Genomic DNA, 22,936 nt, shown 5'->3' with positions numbered 1-22,936 from the left:
TGTGAGGGCATCTCTCATATTTATTGATCAAATGGTTGTTAACGATAATAAAATTCTGTATAGGGGAGTCAATGCTCAATGCACAATCATTAATCCACCCCACGCCTAATTTTCGTCAGTCTCCAATCTTCTGAGGCATAACAAACAAGTTCTTACATGGAGAACAAATTCTTACATAATGAATAAGTTACATAGTGAACAGTACAAGGGCAGTCATCACAGAAACTTTTGGTTTTGCTCATGCATTATGAACTATAAACAGTCAGTTCAAATATGAATACTCATTTGGTTTTTATATTTGATTTATATGTGGTCACCACATTTCTCTCTTACTATTATTTTTAATAAAATGCTGAAGTGGTAGGTAGATACTAAATAAAGGTAGAAAACATAGTTTAGTGTTGTAAGAGAGCAAATGTAGATGATCAGGTGTGTGCCTGTAGACTATGTGTTAATCCAAGCTAGACAAGGGCAATTAAACATCCACGTATGCAGAAGATTTCTCTCAGAACTGGGGGGTGAGGTTCTAAGCCTCACCTCTGTTGATCCCCAATTTCTCACCTGATGGCCCCCCTGCGACTGTGCCTGTCTTAGGTTGTTCCTCCCTTGAGGAATCTTACCCGTCTCTGGCTAACCAGTCATCTTCCGGGGCTATACAGGGAAATGTACAGTTGGTAAGTGAGAGAGAAGCCTTATTGTTTGAAATGGTTAGCTTTTTATTTCTTTGCATATTTATGCCCTGTAGCTTCTATGCCCAGCATTTGTCTTGAGGTATCTTTTCCACTTGGAAGAATTATGATACTCAGTAAATTTGATATGAGGCACGAATTCTATTTAAGGGTTGCAATTAGGAAGAAAGAGGAAAAGCTACAGAAGTAGCAGGCGGAAGAAAACATGGGAAGATTGATTATTTCTTTGACATATCTTCTTCTAGAGTAACTTCAGCATGTATAGGTTTTAAGCTACTACTTAAATTACGCACACATATTAACATAATAGGAGTATAGTTACATAACCAAAGCATACCTGTAATTACCAGCCATCTCCAGTGAAACCAAGAAAACCATTAAGGCACCTTAGGCATTTGTGAAAACTTATCTATGATATGGTGGATATTGTCCAACTGAACTTCAACAGTCTGAGAGAAATCAGACAAATTAAAACAACCCATTCCTGGGGAATGTTCACATCCCTTATGTTCTTTTAACAGTAAATAGTCTGTAGTTGTAAGATTTTGGAGCACTACAATTTGCACTTCTCCTAATTCTTGATTGAGTTCCAACAGTATAGATACAGTCAAATTTGTTGTTTTACTGTATGCACAGGCCAGCTTAGATATCTCCTTCCTCATTCCCATGGCACGTCCAGGAACTGTTGGGATGAGTGCATCTACAGCTGTAGCAGTGCGTGGATCTTTGTTGGGGTTTTTTGATGATCATATTCTGGCATGAGTCTTCCAGAGAGTGCTGATGTTGCAAGTTCTTTTTCATATAGTATCTTAGTTCATTTTCAGGGTAGCCCAATTAGGCTTTGATCCTCTGTATAAACGCAAACAGACCCTCTGCCTACACTTTTATATGCCCTTTATACTCTTGTGTAGAACTCATTGGAGGTTACCACACAGGAACTGCCCTTTTTTTTTTCTTGGTATCACTAATCTACATTTACATGACGAATATTATGTTTACTAGGCTCTCCCCTATACCAGGTCCCCCCTATAGACTCCTTTACAGTCACTGTCCATCAGCATAGCAAAATGTTGTAGAATCACTACTTGCCTTCTCTGTGTTGTACAGCCCTCCCTTTTCTCCTACCACCCATGCATGTTAATCTTAAAACCCCCCTACTTCTCCCCCACCTTGTCCCTCCCTACCCACCCATCCTCCCCACTCCCTTTCCCTTTGGTACGTGTTAGTCCATTCTTGAGTTCTGTGATTCCGGTGCTGTTTTGTTCCTTCAGTTTTTCCTTTGTTCTTATATTACACAGATAAGTGAAATCGTTTGATATTTCTCTTTCTCCGCTTGGCTTGTTTCACTGAGCATAATACCCTCCAGCTCCATCCATGTTGCTGCAAATGGTTGGATTCACCCTTTTCTTATGGCTGAGTAGTATTCCATTGTGTATATGTACCACATCTTCTTTATCCATTCATCTACCGATGGACATTTAGGTTGCTTCCAATTCTTGGCTATTGTAAATAGTGCTGCAATAAACATAGGGGTGCACTGATCTTTCTCATACTTGATTGCTGCATTCTTAGGGTAAATTCCTAGGAGTGCAATTCCTGGGTCAAATGGTAAGTCTGTTTTGAGCATTTTGATATACCTCCATACTGCTTTCCACAATGGTTGAACTAAGTTACATTCCCACCAGCAGTGTAGGAGGGTCCCCTTTCTCCACAGCCTCGCCAACATTTGTTGTTGTTTGTCTTTTGGATGGCAGCCATCCTTACTGGTGTGAGGTGATACCTCATTGTAGTTTTAATTTGCATTTCTCTGATAATTAGTGATGTGGAGCATCTTTTCATGTGTCTGTTGGCCATCTGTATTTCTTTTTTGGAGAACTGTCTGTTCAGTTCCTCTGCCCATTTTTTAATTGGGTTATTTGTTTTTTGTTTGTTGAGGTGTGTGAGCTCTTTATATATTCTGGATGTCAAGCCTTTATCGGATGTGTCATTTTCAAATATATTCTCCCATACTGTAGGGATTCTTTTTGTTCTATTGATGGTGTCTTTTGCTGTACAGAAGCTTTTCAGCTTAATATAGTCCCACTTACTTATTTTTGCTGTTGTTTTCCTTGCCCGGGGAGATATGTTCAAGAAGAGGTCACTCATTTTTATGTCTAAGAGGTTTTTGCCTATGTTTTCTTCCAAGAGTTTAATGGTTTCATGACTTACATTCAGGTCTTTGATCCATTTGGAGTTTACTTTTGTATATGGGGTTAGACAATGGTCCAGTTTCATTCTCCTACATGTAGCTGTCCAGTTTTGCCAGCACCATCTGTTGAAGAGACTGTCATTTTGCCATTGTATGTCCAGGGCTCCTTTATCAAATATTAATTGACCATATATGTCTGGGTTAATGTCTGGATTGTCTAGTCTGTTCCATTGGTCTGTGGCTCTGCTCTTGTGCCAGTACCAAATTGTCTTGATTACTATGGCTTTATAGTAGAGCTTGAAGTTGGGGAGTGAGATCGCCCCTACTTTATTCTTCTTTCTCAGGATTGCTTTGGCTATTCGGGGTCTTTGGTGTTTCCATATGAATTTTTGAATTATTTGTTCCAGTTCATTGAAGAATGTTGCTGATAGTTTCATAGGGATTGCATCAAATCTGTATATTGCTTTGGGCAGGATGGCCATTTTGACGATATTAATTCTTCCTAGCCACGAGCATGGGATGAGTTTCCATCTGTTAGTGTCCCCTTTAATTTCTCTTAAGAGTGACTTGTAGTTTTCAGAGTATAAGTCTTTCACTTCTTTGGTTAGGTTTATTCCTAGGTATTTTATTTTTTTTGATGCAATTGTGAATGGAGTTGTTTTCCTGATTTCTCTTTCTGTTGGTTCATTGTTGGTGTATAGGAAAGCCACAGATTTCTGTGTGTTGATTTTGTATCCTGCAACTTTGCTGTATTCCGATATCAGTTCTAGTAGTTTTGGGGTGGAGTCTTTAGGGTTTTTTATGTACAGTATCATGTCATCTGCAAATAGTGACAGTTTAACTTCTTCTTTACCAATCTGGATTCCTTGTATTTCTTTGTTTTGTCTGATTGCCGTGGCTAGGACCTCCAGTACTATGTTAAATAACAGTGGAGAGAGTGGGCATCCCTGTCTAGTTCCCGATCTCAGAGGAAATGCTTTCAGCTTCTCCCTCTTCAATATAATGTTGGCTGTGGGTTTATCATAGATGGCCTTTATTATGTTGAGGTACTTGCCCTCTATTCCCATTTTGCTGAGAGTTTTTATCATGAATGGATGTTGAACTTTGTCAAATGCTTTCTCAGCATCTATAGAGATGATCATGTGGTTTTTGTCTTTCTTTTTGTTGATGTGGTGGATGATGTTGATGGACTTTCGAATGTTGTACCATCCTTGCATCCCTGGGATGAATCCCACTTAGTCATGGTGTATGATCCTTTTGATGTAGTTTTGAATTCGGTTTGCTAATATTTTGTTGAGTATTTTTGCATCTACGTTCATCAGGGATATTGGTCTGTAGTTTTCTTTTTTGGTGGGGTCTTTGCCTGGTTTTGGTATTAGGGTGATGTTAGCTTCATAGAATGAGTTTGGGAGTATCCCCTCCACCTCTATTTTTTGGAAAACTTTAAGGAGAATGGGTATTATGTCTTCCCTGTATGTCTGATAAAATTCTGAGGTAAATCCATCTGGCCCGGGGGTTTTGTTCTTTGGTAGTTTTTTGATTACCGTTTCAATTTCGTTGCTGGTAATCGGTCTGTTTAGATTTTCTGTTTCTTTCTGGGTCAATCTTGGAAGGTTGTATTTTTCTAGGAAGTAGTCCATTTCTCCTAGGTTTCCCAGCTTGTTAGCATATAGGTTTTCATAGTAGTCTCTAATAATTCTTTGTATTTCTGTGGGGTCCGTCGTGATTTTTCCTTTCTCATTTCTGATACTGTTGATTTGTGTTGACTCTCTTTTCCTCTTAATAAGTCTGGCTAGAGCCTTATCTATTTTATTTATTTTCTCGAAGAACCAGCTCTTGGTTTCATTGATTTTTGCTATTGTTTTATTCTTCTCAATTTTATTTGTTTCTTCTCTGATCTTGATTATGTCCCTCCTTCTGCTGACCTTAGGCCTCATGTGTTCTTCTTTTTCCAATTTCGATAATTGTGACATTAGACCATTCATTTGGGATTGCTCTTCCTTTTTAAAATATGCTTGGATTGCTATATACTTTCCTCTTAAGACTGCTTTTGCTGTGTCCCACAGAAGTTGGGGCTTAGTGTTGTTGTTGTCATTTGTTTCCATATATTGCTGGATCTCCATTTTGATTTGGTCATTGATCCATTGATTATTTAGGAGCGTGTTGTTAAGCCTCCATGTGTTTGTGAGCCTCTTTGCTTTCTTTGTACAGTTTATTTCTAGTTTTATGCCTTTGTGGTCTGAAAAGTTGGTTGGTAGGATTTCAATCTTTTGGAATTTTCTGAGGCTCTTTTTGTGGCCTAGTATGTGGTCTATTCTGGAGAATGTTCCATGTGCACTTGAGAAGAATGTATATCCCGCTGCTTTTGGATGTAGAGTTCTATAGATGTCTATTAGGTCCATCTGCTCTACTGTGTTGTTCAGTGCTTCCGTGTCCTTACTTATTTTCTGCCTGGTGGATATATCCTTTGGGGTGAGTGGTGTGTTGAAGTCTCCTAGAATGAATGCATTGCAGTCTATTTCCCCCTTTAGTTCTGTTAGTATTTGTTTCTCATATGCTGGTGCTCCTGTGTTGGGTGCATATATATTTAGAATGGTTATATCCTCTTGTTTGACTGAGCCCTGTATCATTATGTAGTGTCCTTCTTTATCTCTTGTTACTTTCCTTGTTTTGAAGTCTATTTTGTCTGATATTAGTACTGCAACCCCTGCTTTCTTCTCACTGTTGTTTGCTTGAAATATGTTTTTCCATCCCTTGACTTTTAGTCTGTACATATCTTTGGGTTTGAGGTGAGTTTCTTGTAAGCAGCATATAGATGGGTCTTGCTTTTTTATCCATTCTGTTACTCTGTGTCTTTTGATTGGCGCATTCAACCCATTAACATTTAGGGTGACTATTGAAAGATATGTACTTATTGCCATTGCAGGCTTTAAATTCGTGGTTACCAAAGGTTCAAGGTTAGCCTCTTTAGTATCTTACTGCCTAACTTAGCTCGCTTATTGAGCTGTTATATACACTGTCTGGAGATTCTTTTCTTCTCTCCCTTCTTGTTCCTCCTCCTCGATTCTTCATATGTTGGGTGTTTTGTGCTGTGCTCTTTCTAGGAGTGCTCCCTTCTAGAGCAGTCCCTGTAAGATGTTCTGTAGAGGTGGTTTGTGGAAAGCAAATTCCCTCAGCTTTTGTTTGTCTGGGAATTGTTTAATCCCACCATGATATTTTAATGATAGTCGTGCTGGATACAGTATCCTTGGTTCAAGGCCCTTCTGTTTCATTGTATTAAATATATCATGCCATTCTCTTCTGGCCTGTAGGGTTTCTGTTGAGAAATCTGATGTTAGCCTGATGGGTTTCCCTTTATAGGTGACGTTTTTCTCTCTAGCTGCCTTTAACACTCTTTCCTTGTCCTTGATCTTTGCCATTTTAATTATTATGTGTCTTGGTGTTGTCCTTCTTGGATCCTTTCTGTTGGGGGTTCTGTGTATTTCCGTGGTCTGTTCGATTATTTCCTCCCCCAGTTTGGGGAAGTTTTCAGCAATTATTTCTTCTAAGATACTTTCCATCTCTTTTCCTCTCTCTTCTTCTTCTGGGACCCCTATAATACGGATATTGTTCCTTTTGGATTGGTCACACAGTTCTCTTAATATTGTTTCATTCCTGGAGATCCTTTTGTCTCTCTCTATGTCAGCTTCTATGCGTTCCTGTTCTCTGATTTCAATTCCATCAATGGCCTCTTGCATTCTATCCATTCTGCTTATAAACCCTTCCAGAGTTTGTTTCATTTCTGCGATCTCCTTTCTGGCATCTGTGATCTCCCTCCGGACTTCATCCCATTTCTCTTGCGTATTTCTGTGCAGCTCTGTCAGCATGTTTATGATTCTTATTTTGAATTCTTTGTCAGGAAGACTGGTTAGGTCTGTCTCCTTCTCTGGTGTTGTCTCTGTGATCTTTGTCTGCCTGTAGCTTTGCCTTTTCATGGTGATAGGAATAGTTTGCAGAGCTGGGACGGTGACGGCTGGAAGAACTTCCCTTCTTGTTGGTTTGTGGCCCTCCTCTCCTGGGAGAACAGCGACCTCTAGTGGCTTGTGCTGCACAGCTGCACGCAAACAGGGTTTCTGCTTCCTGCCCGGCTGCTATGGAGTTAATCTCCGCTGTTGCTGTGGGCGTGGCCTGGCTCAGGCAGCTACTCCAAAATGGTGGAGTCGCGTTGGAGCAGGAGCGGCTGCGAGGCTATTTATCTCCGTGCGGGGCCTCCCTGCTCCCTGCAGCCCAGGGGTTAGGGTGCCCAGAGATCCCCGGATTCCCTACCTCTGGATTAAGTGTCCCGCCCTGCCCCTTTAAGACTTCCAAAAAGCACCCGTCAAAACAAAACAACGACCACTAAAAAAAAAAAAAAAAAAAAATTTTTTTAATTAAAAAAAAAAAAAGGTGGTCGCTGGTTTTTCTTTATTCTCCGGTGCCAGCCTCAGGCCTCTGCTTACCGGTCTTGCTGCCCTGTTTCCCTAGTATTGGGGTCCCTATCCCTTTAAGACTTCCAAAAAGCGCTCGCCAAAACAAAACAGCAAAAAAGCAAAAAAAAAAAATGGTCGCGCGCTTTTCTTATGTCCTCCGGCACCCGGCCTCCAGTGCCCGCTCACTGTTCTTGCTGCCCTGTTTCCCTAGTATCCAGGGCCCCCTGGGCACGTACTGTGTCTGCGCTCTGGCCCGGATGGCTGGGGCTGTGTGTTCGGCAGCCCTGGGCTCCGTCTCCCTCCCGCTCTGCCTACTCTTCTCCCGCCGGGAGCTGGGGGGAGGGGCTCTCGGCTCCCGCCAGGCCGGGGCTTGTATCTTACCCCCTTCGCGAGGCGCTGGGTTCTCTCAAGTGCGGATGTGGTCTGGATATTGTCCTGTGTCCTCTGGTCTTTATTCTAGGAAGGGTCGTCTTTGTTATATTTTCATAGATATATGTTGTTTTGGGAGGAGATTTCCGCTGCTCTACTCACGCTGCCATCTTCCGCCCCTCTCTACCAGGCCTCCTTTTAAATAAACCAGTTTAACTTCATTAAAAAAAAAAAAAGAAAAGCAGGGCTACAGCAAATAATCATTTTTGAAGAAACAAAACATTTATAATCTCATTGCCCTCATACAATTTTCATCTTTGCCTATCAGCTTGCCGTCCTTGTCACAGACACAAGTAATTTTCCATGGTTGCAGTTAGAGTCTATATACCATTTCATGTTGTTTATTTTTTTTCAATGAACATATCATAAATGCATTTTCATATTTAGTCTTTTAGAATTATAATTTCTAACAGCTACATAATGGTCCATCACTGGCACTAAATTCCATAAGAAATTTATCATGTGGGATTAACATAAGGGACAATGTCCTCAGTAAGAGTTTCATAACATCCACAGAAAACATTTTCATACTGCTTTCTTGTAACTACTCTGGCAAAAAGCCAAGGGTGTAACATTAAAGCATTTCTGCAGGGACTGAGCTAATATGGTTCAGGCATGTAACCTTCTGGTGCTCTAACTTGATCTGAGGACACAACTTAAAATGCCACCTAAAGGAGTGGATGGATAGAATGTCCCTTACAATATATTCCATAAATATCTCTTCTCACAGCCAGGCTTTTGACAGGACCTCAGAGGCTGACTACACTTATTCTCTGATGGAGGCCAGAATTGTTGGTATGCTCTGTTGTTGACTGAGGCAGAATCCATATGTTTTGGAAGCCAGATGAACAGGTGTTTGGGTAACAGGGTTAAAATTCTGGCTTGAAAGTTGAGAAGCCTGACCAGTGGTGTTGCGTGCATGGAAGTTTACCTGACATCCCCATGGAGGTAGGGTGCAGGTGAAGCCAGCTTTTTCTTAGGAAGCAGCTTTTGGATCTGAGTTCCACACCACAGAAGAGGGTTTTTTGTTCTGAACAGTGTTTAAAGCCCATAACCAGTCAGGTGGCCTGGCATAAGAAGGGACGTCTTACAAATATCCCCATGGAACCTCTGGTTTTAGGAACTGTAGGGTCGCAGTGTGCCTGCCAGTATGAATTAGCTGTGGAATAGGGTTTTATATTGACCAATTGCAGTTTGGAGACTGTTACCCAGGACAATTAAAATTTTTTACATAAATGATGTTGAGCTGTTTTTCTGGCACTAATTATATACCAAAGCCAATTGTCTCTTAAGAACTACACCTAATATGTGATATGTCTGTAGCATTAATGTGGATTCATTTTTTAGCATTTTTATTTCATTAACATTATAGCCACAAAACAGACACCTTTTTAAAATAGATAAATGTGAGAACATAACTACCCACAATCCCACCATCTTAACACAACTGTGATTAGGCTTTTGGGTACTTCCCTTATTTTTTTTACCACCATATTTCTACACATTTATATTCATATTGTATATATAAATTATTGTCCTGTCATAATAGTTGTTATTATGCAAGTAATAAATGAATATATTTTCCTTTAAAATTTTAGAACATTACAGAAAAACCAGGAAGTCCCCTTGGCCCCTTATCCCACTTACCTTTCCCCACCCCTTGATGTTACCACTGTCATGAGTTTGATATGTATTTTTCCAGACCTTTTAAAAAAACTCTTACACAGGAAAAGCATAGTATTGTTTTATGTGCAATAAATGATTCCATTTGGCAACTGACTCTTTACACACAAAAATGTTTTTGAGATCTATCCTTATTGATACATTTAGTTCATTCCCTTTAACTGCTGTATTGTATTCCATTTAATGAGTATGCCACAATTTTATTCAGCTATTCCCTAAGGAGAATCCATATCTTTTTGTGTGGTGTGTGTATAGCAAGAGGGCTAATAAGCCTGCTAAATTGCCCCTATTTCCCTGGTGTCACTCTGAGCACATCAGTGCAGAGACAACCTGAAGTAAGAAAAAAATAAGTCCCTTTACATGCAGATGCAGAGATGCCTGGTGCCCAGACCACCATCCTGAGTCTAGATTCACAGTGCTGTCCAGTAGTGCTTTTTGTGATAATGGGAATGTTCTAGAGCTGCACTGTCCAATACAGCAGTAGCCACTAGCCGCATGCCATTAACCATTTGAAAAGTAGCCAAGCAACTGAGGAGCTGACGTTTTCATTTAGTGTAATTTAAATCAATTTAAATTTAGTCACATGTGGCTCATGGTTACTGTATTGGATAGTGCAAGACTGTAGCACAGGGTACTGGAGGCCACAATCTTTTATACTACAAATTACATCATCAGGAGCTCTAAGATAATTGTGTCTATCCTGTAAAGGCCAACAGCTGATGCTAAGATCTTGTATTGGTCCTTTTACATTTCCTTGTTTTTAAGGTTCAGTCTCTTTGTTCCTGGTTTCCAGAAGAGCTGAAAGATGGATTATCCTATGGAAAAATACAAGGTTGCTAGAAAGCCTATGTTTCTGGGAAATGACTATACTTGAACCAAACCATGTAGAAATTCATTTCTAATCCCAACACCACCCTCACTTGACATTTAATGAACTGATATCCACCATCAGTTATCCCACTAGCCCAGTAAAAGCTCCAAGGATGACAAAAGGAGCACAAAAAAATCAAAAGAATAGTATAAACACCTTGCAAAAATGGTCTTGGCTATGAGCCAGCATTGTTCAGTTTGTCTAGTTGAGTGTGTCATAAATGGGCTTTAGACCCAGAGAGAACTGATCTACTTTCTTGTTTTCCAAGAACAAGGTCATAAATGCCTCTGGGACTCCCTGAATCCCCACCTGGATCGCCTTTATCACCCAGAAGGTTCCTGACTGTCCCATATAGTCTGTTAAATCTATGGCTCACATAGATAGGCATGCAGTTATGCAATTTGCTCCCAGAGTAGGCTCCAGAATGTACAGATCTTGTGTCCAGTTGATCTTCCCTGGCAGCATCAAGCAGATATGACAGCACATGTGGGCTGAAGAAATAAACAGCATGCCCCTGGGAGGAATAGTGAGGCACAAGGCACAAATACACACACTAAATACAGATAATTTTAAAAACATGAAAAATATGCTAGCCATGCATGTTCTAAAAATCCATGCCTAGCTCCTCTTTTTCATATGGGTACAGATGTATAAAAGTATACCTATCCTCTTGTCCTTCCCTTCCCCCTCCCATTTCCTGTTCTTTTATGTTTACTCTCTGATCTCTTTGCTTAGTCTCTCTCCTTCTGCCTCTGGCAGTTTCCACTGCTGAGCCCCTTTCTTCTTTCCCTGAGGCCAGTCTTATAGCATCCTTCAACAAGGTCATGCACTCAGTTAATCTATAACTGGTATCAGGACATTAAGATAATATGTTAAAAAGAAAGGAGGCTTAAACACAGTCCTGTTTTACTTGTGATTGTGGTCTGGTGTACCAGGAACTTCTACCTACCCTGAGACTTTCTTTTTTTAACTTTTAAACTTTTTTTTTTAGAGCAAGCCTCCTCCCACCCACTATAGGAGTGATGCATGTTTATTAGAGAAAAATTGTAGAATACACACAAAATTTTAAGTGCCCATAGTTCCATCACCCAGTGAAAACTAGTTAGTATTTTACTGTTTCCAGTATTATTTTTTCCTTTAACATCAATTAAAAAAAGCACATTGTTCTAATTACATTACACATGTAATTTTGTATTTTTTTGGCTTTTTCCCCTCTGTGGGTAAAATTTGCAGTATTTCCAGAATTTCTCGCCTGGCCTTAGTACATCTCCATTAATAGGTGTTTACAAGGTGTGAAGAGAAGTAGTTATCTCCATATCAATAGGTGTTTATAAGGGGCAGGTGAAGAGGCCAAGCTCAGGCTGATGACAGGAGAGGCTTTTGGCTTCCCAGCCAAACCGGGAGAGAAATGGGGGGAAGCAAGAGCAGTTGCAGGAGAAACGGTGAGCAGTAGATGAACGGAGCCAGGATTCTTACAAGCAATAAAGCCTTCTCCCCATCTAGTTTTTCCCTTGTGTATTTCAGGGGTTTGTGGTTTATTTGTCCAGGGCAGGGAACACACTTTCCCCCTAGAGTTACATCCACTTAACATATAAGGATGTTTTCAAATGATTACACAGGTTCATAAATATAATATTTGTGCCCACATAATATTCTATCAATTGACTATAGTATAGTTTAATCATTTCCATATTGCTAGCCATTTATCTTGAAGTAGTATTTAAAATGAGGATTTTCTCAAGCATTAATTGCCAAGGAGCTATGTTAAGCACATATAGATTGTTTCAAAACAGTAATTGCCCATGTAATCACAGGAAAATGACAGTTTAATGAAAGTTGCTGTTTTTCAGAGAGCAGTAGCTTTCCCCATAAAGTTAAAGAGATTATAGTAGTGAATCTTACAGTAGTGTCAGGACTTCACTCTCCATAATGACAGCCAGGTGAGGTAGAAAGAAAAAAAACTTTGGAGTCAGACATTCTTTTCTTTATTCAGTAAATAACTGAGTGTTTATTATGTGCTAGAGACTGTAAATACACCAATAAGATAAAGTGCTTGCCCTCATGGAGCACATAGTCTAGTGGAGTTCATAGACAATCAAACAAGCAATTACATATAGCAGGATAAATGCTAAGACTGGGGAAATATGGGGGAGCTATAGGTGGATAAAGGGGGGGCATCTAAGTTTGGAGTTGGGGGATCAGGAAGGCTTCCTGGAGGAAGTGGCCTCTAAGCTTAGAATGTGAAGGATGAGCAGGAATTAGCAAGCTGCAGATGGAGAGGGAACTGGGGAAGAGACTGTGTGCCCCAGACAGAGGGAACAGTAAGAACAAAGGTTTATTATGAGCATGAGAGAGACTCTCTTGTACCTGGAGATGTCTTTATTTTGCTCTTGTTTTTGAAGAATATTATCACCGAACATACAATTCTGGGCTGAGAGTGATTTTTTCCCCCAACAATTTAAGGAGGTTTTTCTACTATCTTAGATCTAGCATCCACAGTTTCTGATGAAAAGTCCATTGTTATTTGAATCATTATATCTAACGTATTGTTTTTCTCCTGCTGCTTTCAAGATTTTCTCTTGATCTTTGCTTCCCAGCAGTATGACTATGATACATATAAGTGCAGTTTTCTCCATATTTATCCTGTTTGAGGTTCATTGAGCTTGAATCTGTAAATGTAGTCTTTTACCAAATTGGGGAAGTGTTCAACCATTATTTTTCCCAGTAATGTTTATGATCCCATTCTCTCTTTCTCCTTCTTCAGGGACTCTAATCACACATATTTTAGAGCTCTGATGTTGTCCCACACGTCTGAGAGACTCTGTTCATTTTTTTTTCAATCCTCTCTTCTTCAGACTGGATATTTTTATTGCTGTATCTTCAAGTTCTCTTTCCTCTATTATTTCATTCTGCTATTAAGTTCATCCAGTTAATTTTTAAATTTCAGGTATTGTGTTTTTTAGTTCTAGAATTTCCATTTAGTTCATTTTATATTTTCCATTTCTCTTCTGAGGTTTCCTATCTTTTCATTCACCACAGGAGTATTTTTCTCTCCTTATAGAGCATCATCATCTCAGGGTTGGCCTTCATTAATTGTCTTTTCCCTTGAGATTGGGTCAGTTTTCCTGATTCTTCATATAGTAAGTAAGTTTAGATGATTTCCTGGATATTGTGAAGGCTATGTTGTAGAGACTCTGGATTGTGTTATACTCCTCTGAAGAGTGTGGATGTATTTGTTTCAGCAGGCAATCAATTTGGTTAGATTCAAACTGAAAATTCTGCCTTGCCTGTGCTTTGCCTGTAATAGGTGGCAGCTCAAATCTCAATTCCATTTTTTCAGTCTCAGATGGAAGCTGCTTTGAGTCTTATCTGTGCATGCATATTTCTGGATAAGTCTTGTGAAGAATTTATACAGATCATTTATGGCTTGTTTTCTCAGGACCTCTTTCTGAGATATCCCCACATTTTGTAGAGACTGTGGTTGCCCCAGGCTCTGTCTTCTGGTTCTTCAGGCTAGAAAGATGGGGGTTTCCTAGTGTGATTTTAGTGGTATGGCTGGTGACTGCAGCCTACCTTCAGGCTGAAACCATACAAATGGGACACTTTCCCCATGCTGTTCCCTATTTCAAGTTCCAACCTCCTTCTTCCAATATCTGCTTCCTTTGGTTCACTCTGTGGAGTTTTCAGGTAGGGGTGTATGTGTCTGTGTATTTTATCCAGAGTTTATACTTGGTATCTATTGACAGTTGACTCCATCAAACTGAGAATGGAACCTGTGAGAGATTCTCAGATAAGCTTCATATTTTTTGGGAAAAATTATAGCCCTCTACTCTCTTTTTCACCTTAACGTTTCTCTAAATTATAACCCATATTATTCTCTTGCTTCAGAGAGAGAAGGCTAACTTGTTTAGTTTTTCCTTTTTTTCCCATCACCTCCTGTTTTTGGCAGGAACTACAATTCATCTATCCATTCATTCAGTTATTCAACAATATGTATTAGCTAGAAGTTGTACTAGGCATTAGGGGTAACAAAAATAAATTAACACACAGACTCTACTTCACTGAGACTGCTCTCTTAAAGGTCATCAGAAGTGTGACTTCTTAATCACCAGATCAAATAACTTTATTTTAGTCTTATCCATTCTAACTTCATTGTTCAATACTCCATTGACTCTGGTGACCAGCCTCTCCTTAAAGCTCTCCTTTGTCTTCCAGTTCTCCCACTTCACTGATTACTCCTTTCATTTTCCAAGTAGAGGAATTCTCAGAGACTCTGTCCTTGGCTCTTTTCTTTGTTGTCCTTGGCAGTCTTACTTAATCTTAGTGTTTCAACTACCCCTTCCATGCCCAGGTTGCCTAACAATCACATTAAATGTTACATAGTCAAAATCCATCTCAGTATCTAGCCCCTGAACCTCTTCTTCCCCCTATGTTTCCTATTTCAGTTAATTCCTGATACTGGAAGCATACAATTAAATAAGAGTTGGCTCAGGGCTGTTACAAAAAGGATTCTGGTGTTGGGTGGGGAGTTTGAGGAAAAGGAAAGTTCTCAAGTACCTTCCAATTCTGTGATTCTATTACATTCCCAGCACAGTTCTATCCATTTTCTTCAAGGAGCTGACAGTCAAACTGGGGGAGACAACAATTGAGTGGAGGTGGGGCTTGCACTTCACCCATGAGCTGCTGCTCCCTCTCTCTGGGGGCAGCCATTTTCTCTTTCAGATACTCCTGACTTCAAATGCAGCAGGAATTCAGAGAAAGCAGATAATGTGCATTGAAGCAGTAAGAGAAAACTAATCTAAGCTCTTCAAAAGTAGAAACTGTGTCCTCTGTTTCATTTTTGTCCCATAGCACTATTCTCTGCACACTGTAGAAACTCTATGAAGACTTTTAAAATGATTTTATAATCATTATTAATGTTTACTGAGTACACATTGAGTGCATAGTTCTTCACTAAATGATGTGGGGGTTAACCAAGATTTGATGCAGTCTCTGACCTTTTTCAGTCAGTCAACCAACAAGCATTTACTGAGTGCCTATTATTTGCAGTACACCATGCTAGGCATTATGGGGGATGCAAGATGCAAGAGAAAAAGAAGTCTCAGCCTCTTCCCTTAGGGAGTTCAGGATGGTTGGTAAGACGAGACATAAATACACTCAAAGCTAATTAAGAATGCAAGTCAGAGTGAAATGAACGTTACAGGCAATGAGTCTGTAAATAAACTTTTAAAGTACAGATTACTGTAGACTGGATAGACATGGAGGCTTTATGGAGGAGGTGGGACTTGCACCAGAACTTGAAGGATGGAAAGAAATTAAACAGGCCTGAAGTTCTCATAATTATTAAGATGATAGAATTCAACACAAAAAGTTTCAGGCTAAAGATCAAATAGATAAAGAACAATATCTAGGCAGGAATAGGCATTTTATGCCAGAATATTATAGAGCAGTTGTTAGTGACATTCTACCCCTTCCTACCATGTGCACTTGTTTTTGGTCTTTCTCTCTTTTTTCCTCTTCTAATATTTTTTTCCATCTTACCCCCTTTATGGGGACATACAGGGCTAAAAGAATCTTCTTTGAGAGACCGGTTAAAAACCTGGGCTCCAAAACCAAACTGTCTCAGTTCAAATCCTGGTTTTGCCACTTATCCACTGCATGCTTTGGGGCAAGTCGCTTAATCTGTTTGTGCCTCATCAGTAAAATGCAGATATGAAAATAGCACCTATGTTATAGGTTTATTTTGAGGATTAACTAAACTAAAATATATAAAGTGCTAAAAAAAAGTGCCTGGCATATAGTAAGTGTTCAATAAATGTCAGCTTTTATTAAGGGAAGAAGACTGCTAATTGCAACATTATCCTTCCAGGTCTTATTGTTGCTAAATAATTCATCATATAATTAACAACACCTGTTGGAAGCTGGCGGCCAGACTCTTGTCGGCTATAGAGTTAGGTCTTTAGCAACTACTGATAAACATGCCTAGACACTCACACATTTAGGCCACACCACTTTTTCCCAGACTGCCCTCATTTCTAGGTAATCCAGAGATACTTTAGTAAAATAAATACAATCACCCACTTAAGTAGACAAATTGAGTATTTAAAGGACACTTCATCAACATAGGAGGGAACTGACAACTTTCAGCTGGGATTTAATTCAAAGTAGAGACTATCTCTGGAGAGGCACCAGGTGAAATTAAAGTTAAATGGACTTCAAGAAGGGGAGAGGTCAATAAAGGTAGTAGGCAGCTGGATGGGTGTGTGTGGAAAGACAGCAGGGCTCTATAGAAAGGCAGCTAAACTCTGGATCCACATTCCCTAGAGTACAGACTGAAAGCAAATTCTGGCCCACTAAGACCCCCCACCCCTTAAGGTCCAATCACCACCGACCAGATGGTCGCCCACCCCTTAAGATCCAATCACCAACGCAGAACACACCCTACCCCTACTCCTTAAAAACACGGCTTCCTCACCCATGAGCTGCTGCTCCCTCTCTCTGGGGCAGCCATTTTCTCTTTCAGATAATAAAATCTCTTGCGTGGGTCCATGTCTCCTGAGTCGTTCTGGGGAAGGAGGGTCGCGGCGAGATACCCTTTCACAGACCATGTGTCCTGAGCGCTGCTCTCTGGTTTCCTCGCTGCCCTGCTTCTTTAGGATTCAGACACCCCCCACCGAACCCCCTACTCCCTCCTTGCAGGTCCAGACTCCTGCTCCCAAAACACAAACACCCCAAATTATATGGGCTTTTGAGTTGCCTTTTCCTCAGGGCAGTCTGAATAGAGACTTGAAAGAAGTTCATGTCAGTAGGTTGCATAACACTGAGTTGGAGATTGTGCAATCTCCTTTGGGAAAAATTTAAGGGCAGGAAGATGGACAGGTGTCTGTTTGATTAAGGTACAGTATTGCCTGTGGGCAGGAGGATGAACTAATGAGATTCCTTCCAATTTAAGCATTCTAAATCTCTCTTGACCCCTACTCTGCACGTTTTTTGGTAAAGAATGAATGTGTTCAAGGAAACCCAGTAGAGAGGAAAATGGGCATTGCTCACATTGAGCTCTGATGTCACCCTTTTGCCAAGAGATTTGAGTCGTCTATTCTTATTTTGTGTGTGATAACTGAGGTGCAGAGGATAACTGCCTTGCCCAACATCACTTGGTAACTGAAGCTCTGTGCTGCTCAGGAAAAACAAGTGTGTGTGTGTGTGTGTGTGTGAGCTGGTAACAGCTTTTATCACGTTATAACTGCGTGTGTGTGTGTGTGTGTGTGTTAGCTGGTAACAGCTTTTATCACGTTATAACTGCGTGTGTGTGTGTGTGTGTGTGTGTGTGTTAGCTGGTAACAGCTTTTATCACGTTATAACTGCGTGTGTGTGTGTGTGTTAGCTGGTAACAGCTTTTATCACGTTATAACTGCAAAGGATTTAATTAGTCCAGTATCTTGTACTCTCCTCTCTCCACCCTATCAAACCCTTCTCTTTAAAAAAAGGACCATACATTTATACCTCATTGTGAATTTAACTTGCACAAATCTCCTAGGGCTATTTGATTTTAAGCCTTATCCCTTTACTTACCTGTGTATTTAACTTCTCACTTTCTATGAAATCTTCCCCTCCCCAGCTGTTAAACATATTCAAATCTCTTTTCTCTTTAATAAACAAACAAATACTTTGATAACACACTGCCCTCTGTCACATTCCTTTCTTAGTCAAAAGAATAGTATCTACTAAATGTTTCCACTTCCCCACCATTGATTCAATTCCCAATCCACTGCAATCTGGGTTCTACCTCCAGTGCTCTACTGAAACTGCACTCATTTAGTTAACTGTAAAATCTAGTGGCATACTGTTCTACTGTATTAAATACTGTGAGCCACCTACTTGCTCTCTTTGGAAATATTTTTTATCTCTGCTCTTCAGATCACTACTGTCTCCTGGTTCCTTTCTACCTTTCTGACCACTCCTTCGTGGTCTCCACAAGCTTCTCTTCCTGTGCCTGCCCTTTAATTTTTTTCCTAAATGGAAACAGCTTTTTTTTTCCTGATTTAAAAAAGAAGTTTATGGTTTAAAAATCAGATCCTTTAGAAAATTATACATAAAAACATAAAATCCAATTGAAACCCTGCCACCCAGAGGTAAGCACTGCTAACATTTTGATTTATAGTCTTCCAATTTTTAAAAATTGTCATATGTATCATATATATATGGTTAAAATGGTACCACATTATGGTATTTTTTTACCAGCTTTTTTAACTTTCTTGTGGGCATTCCACATCACCAAACATAGAACGTTATTTTACATGGATACATAGAAGAATCCTGAATTTGGCCCTTTACACAAGAGACTGAGTTTTATGATGGTAGTGACTGAGATACAAAGTCTGTAAAATATAGAACCCACTACTCCTTTGTAAGACTCGTCATATAAACAACTTCACTAGTGAGGAAAAAATGGCTACAAAAATATCCCATTGCATAAAATGAACGATTTTTCACTCTTTGAGGCAAGATCTATATACTGGTATCTTTAAGTGACTATTTGATTATTTTCTCAGGATAAATTAATGGAAGTGAAAATTTTGAGTCAAAAGTTTTGGTAAATACCATTTAAATAAAAAAATGGTAGAAAAGTACTTAAACATAAATGAAATTGAAATGAAAAACAACTCTCCCTGCCATCCCTGACTCCTGTTCTCCAGTTCTGCTCCCCAGAGACAACCAGTATTACAAGTTTCTTGAGGTCAAAGGTCTTTTTTAATACATACTGCCAATTTGCCTCCCAGAAAGATTGTACAGATTTACACTCTCATCGACATTACATGCCTTCACCAATTTTTAAATCTTCTATTCTTGCCTTTTCACATTTTTCTTTCTACACTGTATGCTGATGACTCCCAAATCTCTAACTCTGATCACCCCCTCAAGCTCCAGGCCAGTATTTTCAGCTGCCTGATGGACAGCTCCACCTGGATGTCCTACAGACACCCCAGATTTATCTAAACTGAACTCACTGTCCTTTCCAAACCTACTCTTCCTTCTGTAATTCCATTTTTGTTTGGTGGTACCAGCATCCACCTAGTCACCTAAACAGAAACCTAGCAGTCATTGTTAATTTCCTCCCTCTCCCCTCAAATAGTAATAACAACTCATGGTTACTGAAAACTTACTATTTGCACATGTTTTATTTCATTTAATTCTCACAAAAGCCCCAGAAGTAGCTTTTAGTCTTATCATTTCCATTTTACAGATGAGGAAAACTTTGGATAACTTGCTCAAGGTTATACAGCTAGGAAGCAGGGACTTAAACCCAGGCAGCCTAAATTCACAGCTCAGATGCTTACACCCTATACTACATCACCACCATAGCTAATCAGATACAAGTTCTATTTTACTTCCTCAATTTCAGTTCTGCCTCTTTCCTTTTCTCCATTCCCAACATCACCACATGATTCCAAGTCTTACTGTTGGTACTGTCATAGTCACATTCAACTCAGATATTCCATGTTGCTTGAAAACTAGCTCTTCTCAAATACATATCTGATGTCTTTTTCCTGTTGAAGATCCTTCAGTGGCTCCCTACTGCCTACATCATAAAGCCATCCTGCTTAATACAGAAGGATCACCCTCATCTGCCCATCCCTAGTCAGTCCACCTCTCTAAGCACTTCCATTACACAATCTGAATTGATAATTGCCTAAAAATATCATGCTGTTTCCTGTTGGGATGACTTTGCATGTGCTATTCTCTCTGCACAAAATTACTTGTCCCTATTTCCATTTGTTTGTCCTTTATGTCTCGTCATGTTTGTCAAACTGATGTTTCGTCCTCCAGGAAGCCTTCCCTGATTCCTCCAATTATTCATGTCCTTTGTGTTGCTTTGAGCATTTGCTTATTTTGTGTTTGTCACATTATGTTAGTTTTATTTACTTGTCTCCATTTCTAGTATGTTAACTCTTTGAGAGCAGGGACTCTCTCACTCAACTCTGGGTCTTTGGTGTTTAGCATGGTGCCTGGCCCATTAGTTGCTCAGTAGATAACTGGATAAATTGAGTTAAACAACTCAGTTGTAAAAGTACAGGGCCTTGCAATCTGCTGGAAGAATTTCAGGGATCAGTGATATGGGACTTTTTTTTTGAGAAGAGGGCAGTGCAGGGAGAAAGGATGACCTAAAATCACTACCCTTAAATGTGAGGCACTAACTGTTCATGTGCACCATGTGTAAGTTTGTCATAAACTTTAATATTTTAATAGAAATTCTCATGTAGACAAGTATTCTCTCTCCTTTACGGGCTTCAAGCAACCTCAGAGAGGATTGCAAAGTATGGAGTATTGCAGTGTAGAGAGAAGGTATGAAACAAATCCCCTCAACTTGCTGAGAAATGTACTGAGTATACCTGGGGTTAGCTCTTATGTGTCAAGAAGTGGAGGATAAAGACAGACCCTAATTTTCCTAAGAAGTGAGAATGAGAAATCATCTGTTTACCTTATCCTTGCTGCTTCCCTGGCACTGATGCTGGGGGGGTTCTTGTTCACGAAGCCAAAGAATGAGCTTCACAAACAGTCAAGGTAGGAGAGCAAGGTACAGGCTTTTATTTAGAGATAAAGTGAAAGGACAGAGCTCCCGGTTCACACCAGGAAGGGACAAGAGAGTCTGTGGTGGTGCATTGTCTAGGGGTTTTATAGGCAGTTGAGGATATTTGGGAACGTGAAAAAGAGTTTAAGGGTGTGGACTTGTTACGTGGTTCCTGAATATTAAAAATTAACATAAGGAATTTTCTGCCTTGATTTCTCTCTGGGACACTGGCGCCTTGGTCCGGGAGCACATCAAAAGGCTGCCTGCCCAGCCCCCAAGGTGGGCTGAGGTATTGTCTATTTGCTAAAGAATCCTGCCTCTTAAACTTCCTGGGTGTTAAAATGCAATCTTTTAAGATGGAATTCTTCCTGCCTTTTACCATGTCTACAGCTGGGTCTGCTTGCTAAGTTAGTTGCTCAGTTTGCAAAATCACCTTGTCAGATCTGAAGGACGAAAGACAGCACATAGGCCTGAGCCTTTTAATATGCTAAAGTGAATCTTACACATGGTTAAAAATGATTAGCATAATAAAACGTGCTACTCTTCTTTATCTGGGGAACATTAACTGATCTCACTGAAGAATGATTCTAGAGCTTAATGTTTAACACAGAGACTTAGTAGGGGGGTTTCCTTGCATGTAGTTACATTGCTCTGACTGCAAATATCCGGCTCTGCCCCCTACGGAGGCCCTCACCCTACTCTGACTACATCCACAGTCCGTCTCAGCACCATAGCCAGTGCACACTGGGTGCGCAATTGCGTGTGGAAATGAAGTGAAACTATCAATGGCACAAACGGAGGGGCTGCGTTCTAGGTTCTTAGGACTATTGGTGGAACCCCACCCTCCGGAGACCAACCTTCTATTTTCGCGCAAAACCCTGACTTTTTCAGGTTACAGGGCTTCGGCCTTTCACTGCAGCATCCCAGTTCGCGGCGCAGTGCCTACTGCTGATTGATATACAGCGTAGACAACTTACTGAGTTGAGAAGCAGCGATTGGAGGATTCCGCTGCTTCCCAGGATATTGGGTGTTGCGTATTGGAAATGCAGGTTCCGGGGTGGCCACGAACGGCGTCCGGAAACCTGAATGCTGCCTCCTACGTCCAGTACTCGCTGCGGGAAGTGCGGTTGTTACTCAGGGTGTCAGGCCGGGCAGGGCCGGGGAGACGTGCACGTGCGTGCATACGTGCGTGCGTGCGCGGGTGCGCTTGCGCGGGGCCGCCGACCATGGGTTGGCTGGTTATTTTGTAAACGGGAGGGGCCGTGCGCGCTTCTGCCTCTGGCCTCTGTTCCCTACCCTCCCTTCCCCGGTCCCTGGCTCTGCTTCGGAAAGATGTCGGACACGGCGGTAGCTGACACTCGGCGCCTTAACTCGAAGCCACAGGACCTGACGGACGCTTACGGGCCGCCAAGTAACTTCCTGGAGATCGACATCTTTAATCCACAGACGGTGGGCGTGGGCCGCGCGCGCTTCACCACCTATGAGGTTCGCATGCGGGTAAGTCACGGGGTGAGGGAGACAGCTGAGGGAGGACCGAGCGGCTGGGCGGGGGAGCCTGCCAGGGGGACGACTAACGGTGGAGAACACATTGGAAAGGGTCATTTGGGGGTTAGGGGCTTAATAGGCTTGGGAAGAGGTCTGCCGACTCGCTTTGTGACCCAAGGGTACAGAGAACTCCTGAGGGGAACGTCGGACCGGGGTGAGGGAAAACATGTAGCCATGAGCAAGAAGTGAAGCATGGCTGGATAAGGTGGGGAGGGTGGGAAAGATTAGAGTTGAGAATTGGAGATAGGAGTCATGACTCCAGCGACAGAAGGAGGGAAGAGAGGAAGAGGTGCGGGGGGATGGAAAGCCAAGGCAATCTATTACTGGGTTGCATATCTAAACTAGGTTGTGGGAAGTCCGTCTGAAGAGGGAGGGCAGGAAGGCCGGGCTTTTTCCTAACGGAGTTCCCCTGGAATGATGGACTTAAGCAAAGCCCTGACCAAAGGGAAGATAGACACCCGGAAAGGGAGACAGTGGGCTTGGTGTAGTAGAAGTAAGCAAGGGAAATCTTGA

At 40.9% G+C, this 22,936-nt stretch overlaps 1 protein-coding gene across 5 annotated transcripts in view; it reads left to right on the top strand.

The window, feature by feature from the left end:
- The first annotated feature begins 22,076 nt into the window (after nt 1-22,076).
- The window catches only part of SNX12 (sorting nexin 12), a 180,180-nt gene continuing 179,320 nt past the window's right edge, over nt 22,077-22,936 (top strand). Inside the window, exon 1 of one of the 5 annotated variants that reach the window (XM_057496045.1) lies at nt 22,077-22,375. In XM_057496045.1, coding sequence (XP_057352028.1) covers nt 22,211-22,375 — 165 coding nt within the window. In that variant the 5' untranslated portion in view covers nt 22,077-22,210. The remainder of the gene's footprint in view (nt 22,376-22,936) is intronic. The other 4 variants (XM_036898223.2, XM_036898224.2, XM_036898225.2 and 1 more) reach the window with 4 other exon arrangements.

Source organism: Manis pentadactyla, chromosome X, assembly GCF_030020395.1.
Source record: "Manis pentadactyla isolate mManPen7 chromosome X, mManPen7.hap1, whole genome shotgun sequence".
In the NCBI taxonomy this organism is placed as follows: Eukaryota; Metazoa; Chordata; class Mammalia; order Pholidota; family Manidae; genus Manis; species Manis pentadactyla.
This window is presented reverse-complemented; position numbering and strand designations above follow the sequence as displayed.